General features: G+C 40.5%; 1 protein-coding gene across 1 annotated transcript; it reads right to left on the bottom strand.

The window, feature by feature from the left end:
- Nucleotides 1–3,673: 3,673 nt before the first annotated feature.
- On the bottom strand, nt 3,674–8,619 carry FAM177B (family with sequence similarity 177, member B). Its single transcript, XM_006871166.1, has 4 exons — nt 8,446–8,619; nt 7,854–7,920; nt 4,178–4,275; nt 3,674–3,844 (listed from the first exon to the last, which is right to left on the bottom strand). Exons 1-4 carry the CDS (start codon nt 8,617–8,619, stop codon nt 3,674–3,676), a joined length of 510 nt encoding a protein of 169 aa, XP_006871228.1.
- Between the last annotated feature and the right edge of the window lie 2,559 nt (nt 8,620–11,178).

Genomic DNA, 11,178 nt, shown 5'->3' on the forward strand with positions numbered 1-11,178 from the left:
CGTTGCAATTAAGCCTTTGGCCAAAGCTTTAATCATTAAAAAAACTGGTGGAAGTTCCTTTTCCAAGCATACTCATAGGGTTGTAGGCAAGGTTTAACTGCTGTTGGTCACATGGACCTCTACATAGTCTGCCTGAGTATTTTCATAGCGTGGCAGTTCGTTTCCTCCTGTATGAGTATCAAAGGGAAAAAGGACTACCCAGGTTCAATGTGAGCAGATACTACACGGGGCATGAAAACTAGGAGTGGAGATTCTTGGGAGCCATCTGGGAGGCTGGTCATGTGGATGACAAAAAGACTAGAAGTCTTGCTAATTTGGTTGTTGGAAACTCAAGGCCAAATGGAAGGCAGGGATTTTTGTCTGTTTGGTTTGAGTACCTAATATGGTTAAGTGTCACATGGTAGGTGCCCAGTTGATATGTATTAAATGAATAAATAAATTTTAGTATTGTTGTTATTGTCAGGTGCTATCTAACTCATAGTAGCCCTGTACACAGCAGAATGAAACACTGCCAGGAACTGCACCATCTTTAAAATTGTTTTTATGTTTGAGCTCATTGATTTATCTGTACTTAGAGTCCTGGAGAAACCTCAGTATCCTTCTAAAATTGGGCTTGCTTCCTGTATCAAATCTATTTTTGCAGATGAGAACCTTGAGAAGTTGAAAAACTTGAAGAAGGCTGAGATGCAACTAATGTCCTATTGACTTTCAAGCCTATTACCTAGCTTCTATGCCACTTTCCTCACATATTTTAGGAGGCTTACACCCCTTAAAGTTTATTGTGGCCATAGGACTTTCTATGGGAGAAGAAACATATCAGAAGTGACAAGATTAACTTCTTACTGGAGGCAGGTGCTTCACTCTGTTTCTGCTTCTCCCATAATATGTAGCCACCAATCTACCAGCAGTTCCGCGGGAGAAAGATGAGGCGTTCTGCTCCCGTAAAGATTTACAGCCTTGGAAACCCTGTGCAGGGTCACTATGAGTTGGAACCGACTCCTCGGTACTTAACAACAACAACAACAACAACAATATGATCAAAAAAGCATGCAATACTGAACCAACAGATGGAGAATCTCTGTCTTAGAAGCCACCTAAATGGCAGTGGGTTCCTCATAAGAAAACAAACATTTCTATTGTCTTAGACACTATTTTAGAGTTGTTTGTTGTTGCAGCATAAGCTACCTATCCTAATCTACTCAGCTGGTAGTGGTTGTGGTTATGTACCATGGAGTCAATTCTGACTCACAACAACCCTGCATAGGGGGTTTCTGAGTCTGTAAATCTTTACAAGAGCAGAAAGCCTCATCTTTCTCCCATGGAAGAGCTGACAGTTTGGAACTGCTGACCTTGAGGTTAACAGCCCAACTCATAATCACTGTGCTACCAGAGCTCCTTAATATATTCAATTAACCATACCTTATACTGGGAGTCCTGGTGTGGTGCTGTGGGTTAATGCACCAGACTGCAAAGCTGTTTGAACTGCAAGGGAGGCGGTTCAAGCTCACTAGCTGTTCCTTGGAAACCCTGTACAGGGTTGCTATGGTTTGGAACCGACTTGACAGTACTTAACAACAACAACATTCTCCAGGCCTAGTTCTGTCCCATTTCATAGCAGTTAAACTCTTGTTTACCCTTGTCTTAGATCTAGTATTTCAGTTCTGTGAGTAGCTTCCTAACAACCATTCAAAAACTTTGAACAATGCTTTATTGTTTCTCGGAATTCTGTGGATAAACTGTGCTCAGTTATATGATTCTTCTGTTCCATGTACTGCAGTAGATTAGTCATGTGTCTGCATGCAGCTGAGAACTTAGAATGTGTAAAATGGTCTTTCATCCTTGGAGATTTCTCTCCATAAGGTCTCTCATTATTTGGATGTCTAGCTCTGGTAGCGTAGTGGTTACGAATCGGGCTGCGAACCTTAAGGTCAGCGGTTCGAAACTACCAGCTGCTCCGCGGGAGAAAGATGAGGCTTTCTACTCCCGTAAGGATTTACACCCTCGGAAACCCTGTACAGGGTCGCTATGGGTCGGAACCTACTCGAAGGCACGCAGCCACAGCCACAGCCACAGCCACAGCCCAAGCTACTTCACATCATGGAGCTTTCCAGGAGTATAAGCTCCCTCTGCTTGCATCACATTTACTTCTATCCCATTGGCCAAAGAAAATCACATGACCAAGCCCAGCATCAATATGGTTGGTTGGTTATAACTCATAGCGATCCTGTATAGGGTTTCTGAGGTTGTACATCTTTTACGGGAGCAGAAAGCCTCATCTTTCTCTCACGGAACATCTGGTAGTTTCAAACTGCTGACCGTGAGGTTAGCAGCCCAGTTCATAACCACTATGCTACCAGAGCAGGGTGAGACAATATAAGAGTGTATATTTGAAAAGGCCTGGTTTGGAGACTAAGAATGTAACAGTCTTGGTGTGATGTAGGATAAGCACTCGACCTCAACGTCAGTTTGAACTGTAAAGTCAGTGGTTCAAGCTTACCAGTCACTCCTCGAAAACCCTATACAGGGTTGCTATGAGATGGAACGGGCTCAATGATACTTAACAACAATGACAACAACAGTGTAACAGTCTATAACAGCCATTAATTAAATATTAACGATAATTATTTACAAGGAGTCCTGATGTGGCATGGTGGATTAATGCGCTGGATTGCAAAGTCGATTTGAGCAGCAAGGTTGGCTGTTCAAGCTCTCCAGCTGCTCCTCGGAAGCCCTATACAGGGTCACTGTGGGTTGGTATTGACTTAACAACACTCAACAACAACAAATATCCACGGGTTAAAAAGTGTTTTCAAGTTTATTATCTCATTTTGTTTAACAATAACCTTTGAGGAATGAACATATGCCATCCTTATTTTACAAAGAAAGAAACAGGAGTCCAGAAATTTGGACACTTCAATCATACAACTAGTAAATGGAAGAACTGAGAATTTGACTGGAGACTTCTTACTACAAAAAAAGTTAACTTTGGGCAGCACAGTCTATTTATTTAGCTATTATTTTCATGTTTGATCTTTCCAGGTTTGTAAAATATGTTGACAAATAATAAAAGAAAATCAGTATTTTTTTCCAAATGCTTTTTCTAGCACTTAGATAATTTGATTGATTACTGGGGAAAGCATCTAATTTTTAAAGACTTTGATAAAGGCATTGTAGCAGAGATATTAGCAATGTTTTCTTAGTATAAAGCTACCCTCTTATTAAGCCAGGATGGCTATTTGTAACGATGTGAGTATACCTCATGCCAAAACCTGAAAGGGAATTTCTTTAGACTTTGTAGTGTCCAATGGCTTTCCCAAAGAACAGGGAGGGCTTCTTTACTGCACTCTACCCCTAAGCCAGAGAGTTACAGCCCCAAACACCCAACCCCCCCAATCTTTAAAGTACAAGTGTGTCAATGCTACTAGACCACAGCTGACTAACAAGAATTTACATCAGAGTTAACAAGGATTAGTTTGTAAATAAAAATTCATATTGAGAAAGAATCCCAAACTACTCAAATTGCTACTTACAAATCTAGCTGCTTAAGAATAAGAATAAGGCACAGAGAGCTTGGGGTCAGATCTGCTTCATACGTGCTACTTGGTGGTGCTCTTGCCAGTGTAATAGGTTGTCAAGGAGCAGAGACCCAGGGAAACCACAGTCGCTCTGCCCATCAGAGACTGGAGTCAGCTACCAGGCCCTTCCTGGATGAGGTGCCCCACTGTGCAGTGTTTGGTTGGTGAGTTCCATATGCTCGGCCACCAATCTGTAGGGGATGCTTTTCATTAGGAACCTCAGCTGAAAGAGCCTCTGCACCATTCCTTTCCGTTTTCCTGCCACTTTCCTGTTAAGGAGAGAAATAAGGAAGAGTTTAACTGTATAACCAAATACGTCTGCACCCCCTCCTTATAGAGATATCCTGTGAGAAGTTTCTCCTTGAAGCAGTCTTAAGCTTCACACTCCACTATCCTCTATGACCCATCCCATGACAGTATAATGTTCACAAGAGAAGCAAGTAAGAAGTGTTGTAAGGTGAGTGGCATTAGAAACATAAGTTAGTCTGATCGGAGGAACTCAGTGAAATTGTGAGACATGATTATTCTATACTGTCCTAAAACTGGAGCAAACAACCTTCCCAGCTCAGGGCCCTTGGGATCCCCTACAGGAGGCCACATACCTTATTTTGTGTCCGATTGTACTCATCTAACACAGACTGATATTTGGGTTGATCAAGACCAAAGAAGATAGCAAATCTTTCACCAAGGAAATCACATACTAAAGGAAAGAAACAAACACTTTGGTAAACTAAATGAGCAACTAGAGCTGCAAAGAAGTTAAATTTGCCTAAAAGTGATCTATTACTACACGTCATTTCAAAGCTGGAGTTCCTGGGTGAACACACTCAGCTACTAACTGAACAATTAGAGATTTGTGTCCACCCAGAGTTAGGATTGGAGGAAGACTCATTAACAACCTGCGATATGCAGATGATACAACCTTGATCGCTGAAAGTGAAGAGGACTTGAAATATTTACTTATGAAGATTAAAGAGCACAGCCTTCGATATGGATTGCATCTCAATGTCAAGAAAACAAAAATCCTCACCACTGGACCAATAAACAACATTCTTATCAATGGAGAAAGGATTGAAGTTGTCAAGGACTTCATTCTTCTTGGATCAACTATCAACACTCGCGGAAGTAGCAGTCAAGAGATCAGACGACGTATTGCACTGGGCAAATCTGCTGCACAGGAACTTTTTAAAGTATTGAAGAGCAGAGATGTCAGCTTGAGGACTAGGGTGCGCCTGACCCAGGCCATTGTGTTTTCAATAGCCTCATATGGATGCGAAAGCTGGACAGTGAATAAAGAGGATCGTAGAAGAATTGATGCCTTTGAGTTGTGGTGTTGGAGGAGAATACTGAGGGTGCCATGGACTGCCAAAGGAACCAATAGATCTGTTTTGGAAGAAGTGCAGCCAGAGTGCTCCTTGGAGGCCAGGATGGCTAAGCTTCGTCTCTCCTACTTTGGATGTGTAGTCCGGAGGAAACAATCGTTGGAGAAGGATGTCATGCTGGGTAGGGTGGAGGGTCAGAGAAAAAGAGGAAGACCTCCAACGAGATGGATTGGCCAGGTGGCATCATTGATGGACTCGGGGGTGGCAGCGGTGGTGAGGTTGGCCCAGGATCGAACATTGTTTCGTTCTGCTGTGCATGGAGTCGCTATGAGTCGGTTCCGACTCGATGGCACCTGACAACAACAACAACAAGAGTTATCTTTACAAGAAAGGCACAGTGATCTACTTCTTCTGAAAAATTAGCCACTGAAAACCCTGTGGAGCAGTTTTACTCTGGACATACACAGGGCCACATGAGTCAGAAATAATGACATGATGGCAAATGGTTTATTTACTTAGTAAAGTTCAAAGTTGATAAACTATTTTGATTGCTCTATGCTCTCAAAACAGCTCTAAGGCTCAAAAGTAATTTGTCAGCAGAAATGGAGGCAGAGACAATGACGTGGAGAGATGGAGCAGCTGGGGCCTTTAGACCCAGAGAGGGAGAGGCGCTGTGTACTGATGACCAGGGGGCAGGCTTGCAGGGTGTACCTTTGATGATGTATGGAGGGGTTTGTAACCCTGGCAATGAAATGATATATGATAGGATGAATGTAAAACTAATGTTCTCCCATGTAAACTATCACATAATTCACAAAAAGTTAAAAAAAAAAAAAAGAATTTGTCAAATCTTCTATCATCATATGGAATTACATCTAAACTAGCTGTATCATGAGAGCCCAGGTAATGGTAGCAAGAGAGATTTTCAAAATACTTAACAACAGGGATAGCATGGGGCTTGGCCAGTCAGAACAGATGTTGCCCATCACTGGGCATAGCAGCCAAACACTGCTGTGAGAATATTTCATATTAGATCAAAACCACAATCCATTGGTAACAAGACTTAATTCCAGTATTCTGCTATGCGTCCTGATGAATTCTTTTAGGAATTTAAGGACTTTATTGTCACCAGTTGCAGCATCAAAGTGACCTGTAAGCTCAACATTTCTTGTTAGAGTCAGGGGCAATGATACAGCATAAATATTGAATGCTTGTTTTCCCAAAGATGTCTCCTAGAAATGTGCCCTTTAAGTTATTGGACTTTCTGATTCTTCTGACTCCTCCACCTCTTGGTATACTCTCTTTTTAATGATACTCTCTTTTTAACATGCCTTACCTTTTTAAAAATCCTCAGCTCTTTATTTTGTGTATCTGTCACAGTATCTAATATATGTGTTGAAAACTTCTAAAATATTATATCTTGAGAAGTTTTTTTGGTTATAAACAAGTAGGATTTTAGTGGAAAGAATTAATTACCAGTGCCATCTGAGTTCCAACTCTACTCAAACTTTCTCTATAGAGATGAGGGTGTAGACTGCTGGCATATTTATGTTTCTACTACTTTCTGGAGGAGTCCAAAATGTTGGGGATTCAAATCTACTCAGAGCCACCATGGTGATCTCATTCCAAAAAAATCAACCATTGAAAACCTTAGAGAGCATGTGTCTATTCTGACATACACGGCGCCACTGCTCGTGGCAACTAGTTACGTGCTACTAGTTAGAGACATCCTGGTGTAGCAATGTAGGATCAGCACTGGACTAAGAACTACAAGGTCGGCAGTTCAAACCCACCAGCAGCTCCTATGAAACCCTGTGAATTGGAAACTACTCAAAGGCACTTGACGATAACAACAACAACAACATTTAGAGACCTCAAGCAGAAACACTTTTACACCAATTCTTTTTGGAACCTTGAAGGAAGCTGAATTCACATTGCAAGTTCAGTCTGTAAAAACATTTATTCCTTAGAGGCTCATATCATCTGGCTAAATCACCCCTATCACTTTTTATTGTATTTTAAAGAACTCTGGTCACTCTCATACCTAATCCCCTAATCTGGCCGTAACCTGACATGCTTCCACAGTTCTGTTGCGGTGTCTCCTGCATACATCAGCATTCCTGAGCCTCCCAGCCCATGTTCCCATGCACTCCTCTCCTGGAAACTGTAACAACATGTTATGTTTTAGGCATGCTTACTGGTCTGTATCATATACCAAATATTGAGCCCTTTGTGTTCTAAGGCCCAGTACAGTGCTGGGTACATGCTAGGCACCAGGAAATATTTATTTAATGAATGAATGAAGATATATTCTTTTATATTGTCTCAGAGTCATAAAATGATTTTTCCCTATCATATGCACATTAGAAGGAAATGAGTAGTTACATGTTGCAAATTGTTTTCTAAGTTGGTGAAAACCAAGCAAAATAAGATTTGGTATTTTACCAGTTATAAATAGCCACTTACACCATTCATTATACCTCTAGGAGAGGTCAATAAAGTTCATGTTCTTAACAGAGTGACTATGATGAGGGGACTTAGAACTATGTCATATAACAATAGTTAAAAAACGCAAAACTTGGAAGTGTATTCAACAAAGGGTCAATTTAGGAAGATCTGACTGACTATTATCTTCAAATACTTTATCTGTCCTATGAAAGAGGCATCTAGACTGGTTTTGTGTGGCTCTAGTAAAGATGACTAGCATCAACTGGAAGAACTTTAAAAGAAGCCAAAATGTGAACCAACAAAAGAAAGAATTCATTAACAAGTGTTGGCAAAAGATGGAAGCATCTGTTTTCAGATGTGAGGTCCTCTGGCATTAGAATGCCCAAGCACAAACCTAAGAGCATTACTTCTTCAGAATGCTGTGGAGTGAATTAAACCATTAGAAGCCCCATCTAACTCTGAAGGTTACGTATTTAGGACAGAAAAATATTACCTTGGCAGTACTTACCAGAAAATGAGGTACTTATTATCTGCCTTGCCCAAAACAGTAGATAAGACCCCCATGAAAGTTTAGACTAAAAAAGAGAAAGAAACCAAGTTGAGAGCAACCAACACTATGAGTGGTAATTGTAGTCTTTCATGTAGATTCCAAAATGCTTTCTATGTTTCATTTTCTTTCACCTAGATAAGAAAACTAAGATTATCAAAATTCTAATTCCACTATAGAAACTCCTGCCATAGCACCATAGGATTAGCACTGGACTGTGAACTACAAGGTTGGCAGTTCAAACCCACCAGCTGCTCCTTAGAAGCCTTATACAGGCTGCTGGACTGCAAAATCACATTGAACCACAAAGTTGGTGGTTCAAGCTCACCAGCTGCTCCTCAGAAACCCTATACAGGATCACTACTTAACAACACTTAACAAATACAACGTGTCAGAACCTACTTGACAGCATTTAACAAAAACAATAGAATCTAGAAAGAAAACTAAGAAGTCCAGGACTTAGCTTAAAACTATGCTTTCTACAAGCCTTTTTTTGCTCAATTATACATGCATTTATCCCCCATGTTTCCTAATATTGATATTCTAAGCTTACAGGATCAAGCGTTGAATTCATTCTCTGTTCCTCTTTTTCTTTCTCCTCCTCTTCCTCCGTGCTATATTCTTCCATGATGTCTCCGTTAACAAAATGGATGATCCTCTTGGGAGTAGTCTCTTTGGAAGGTCCACTGCTCTTTACTTCTAACTTACGGGAATGGTCTTTTTCCATAAGGAGAAAAAAAAACAACAACTAGTAAATGAAAAACAGACACCTTAGAAAAAGTTGCTAAGGGTAGTGTTCATATAATGAAGAGGTGTCTAGTTCTTTTCTATGGATTGTAAATAGAGAGAACAGACGTAATCACAGCTTTGGTCACATTAATTCTTCAGATCCGAGAAAGGGATGGTCAGTTCTGTAATAAAATTAGAAGAAATCATATTAATCGAAAAAATGTGAACACTGAATCTTCAAATAAAACTTCTAACAGTATTCCCTTGCTCCTTGTTAATTATAAAGCCTCCAATTCTTGTTAGGAAGAGGCCACCACTCAACAGAGTTTTTCATTCCTTACAATGAATGCTGAGAGCCTATGTACGTGGTGGTTATGGATACAGATTTTGCACAGACTAGGAAAAACTTTTTTCAAAATGTCTATCCACTAAAGGACTTATGATGAGTCCTGGGCTGCTGTAGTAAAATTCTTGGCTGCTAGAAATAAGCTTAACAGTTCAAACCCACCAACCACTCCAGGAAAGAAGTACATGGCAGTCTGCTTCTGTAAAGATTTACAGTCTTGGAAACCCTATAGTGCTGCTATAAATTGGAATTGACTCCATGGCAACAGGTTTGGGTTTTGGTAAAATACTTATTTTCAGAATAGCTGAAGAACCACTACAACTCATTAGGTAAACGATATGCAACTCAAATAAAATATGCAAAACATAGACAGCCAAATTATGCCTTTTGTTTTTTAATTGTGATTTGTGTGAATGTTTACCGAGAAAATTGGTTTTCCATTCAACAATTCATACACATTTTGTTATGTGACCTTAACTGCAATCCCTCCCACACTGTAACAGCAATCTTCCCACTTCCTCCCTGTATTTACCCTTCCCGATTATCCACCTTTCCTATCCCTCCGGGCCTTCTGAGCTTTGTTGTTACTGTTGTTAAGTGCTGTCCAATCGGTACTGACTCATAGTGACCCTATGAACAAACAGAAGGCAACAATGTTGCCAGTCCTGACCCAATCTCATAATCGTTGCTAGGCTAGAGCCCATTGTTGCTGCCATTGTGCCAATCCATAGTGTTGGGAGTCTTCCTCTTTTTCCCTGACACTTACCAAGGACGGCATTCTTCTCCAGGGACTGTTGTTCCCTTCTGATAATGTGTCCAAAGTACGAGAGACTTCTAAGGAGCATTCTGGCTGGGCTACTTCCAAAACAGATTTGTTTGTTCTTTTGGCTGTCCCTGGTACTTTTAATATCCTCCTCCATCACCATAACTCAAATGCATCAGTTCTTTTGTGGTCTTTCTTTGACTCTTGTGCTCCTCCCAGTGTCTTCCTTTGCCTCAATCATTTTGTGCTGACCTCCCATTATTGTATATTGAGTTTCTTTTTAGCCAAGTTAACATGAGGCACTGCAGGATAATGTGCTGGACCGCAAAGACGGCTTGAACCACAAGGTCGGAGGTTCAAACTCACCAGCCACTTCTCTGAAACCATATACAGCAGGAATGGGGAGCCTTTTTTCTGCCAAAATTTGTGTTGCAGGCTATAAAAAATTGTCAGCTTAAAATTTAGCCTGCTATATTTGGTCAAACATTAATTAATTTATCCCTGCCACCAACTGCTCCTCAGAAACTCTAGGGTTGCTGTGAGTCAGAACAAACTCGGCAGCACTTAACAACAACAACAAATGTGATGGCTGGAACTGCCGTTGCCTTGGCAGGGCCAGACCAAATAATTTCATGGGCCTTAGTATGGTCTTACAGTAGTCCTGGTATGGTCCTGTGGGTTAATGCACTGGACTGCAATTTGAACCACAAGATTGCTGGCTCAAGCTCACCAGCCATTCCTCAGAAACCCTATACAGGGTTAGTATGGGTCAGAACCAACTAAACAGCATTTAACAACAACAACAATATGGCCTTATATGGCCAAACCTTCACCACCCGTGCTGTAGAGAGGGTCACTATGAGTTGGAAATAATCCTTCAAAGAATTATTCTTTCTGTGTGTAAACCTTTTCTTGACTTCGTATAGTAGTGGTCTCATACAAAGGGCATTTAGGTTTCCGTGTTTCTGCCATTGTGAACAGTGCTGCAATGAGCATGTGTGTGAAACTATTCATGTTGTTACTCGTATTTGGATTGCTGGATTATATGGTATTCCTGTTTCCAAAATTTTAAACAAGTACCATACTGTTTTCCCCAGTGGTTGTACCACTTTGCAGTTCCACTAGCAGTGTATGAGGTTTCCAGTCTCCCCATGCCCTTGTCATATTTGTTGTTTCTCTCTCTCTTCTTCTTTCTTCCTTTTTAACTTTGGTATTATTACTGGAATGAGATGATATCTCATGGTTGTTTTGATTTGTATCTATCTGTTGGCTAATGATTGAGAACATGTTTTCATGTGTTTGTTGGCCAGTTGAATCTCCTCTTTGGTAATGTTTGTTTTCATTTCCTCTGCCTGTTTTAAAATTGAATTGTTTATGTTTTTGTTGCTCACATATTGAAGTTTTCTATACATTTTAGAGATTAGATCATTTCTGATATGTTATTATTT

The sequence above is a fragment of the Chrysochloris asiatica genome, unplaced genomic scaffold, assembly GCF_000296735.1.
Source record: "Chrysochloris asiatica unplaced genomic scaffold, ChrAsi1.0 scaffold00161, whole genome shotgun sequence".
Taxonomy (NCBI): domain Eukaryota; kingdom Metazoa; phylum Chordata; class Mammalia; order Afrosoricida; family Chrysochloridae; genus Chrysochloris; species Chrysochloris asiatica.

Excerpts from the sequence above, each read along its gene's own strand:
- FAM177B (XM_006871166.1), bottom strand. The coding sequence starts at position 8,619 with ATGGAAAAAGACCATTCCCGTAAGTTAGAAGTAAAGAGCAGTGGACCT. Across the intron at positions 4,276-7,853 it reads AATAAGTACCTCATTTTCTG|TATGTGATTTCCTTGGTGAA; the intron begins GTAAGTACTGCC and ends TCTTTCCTTTAG. Across the intron at positions 3,845-4,177 it reads ACAATCGGACACAAAATAAG|GAAAGTGGCAGGAAAACGGA; the intron begins GTATGTGGCCTC and ends TCTCCTTAACAG.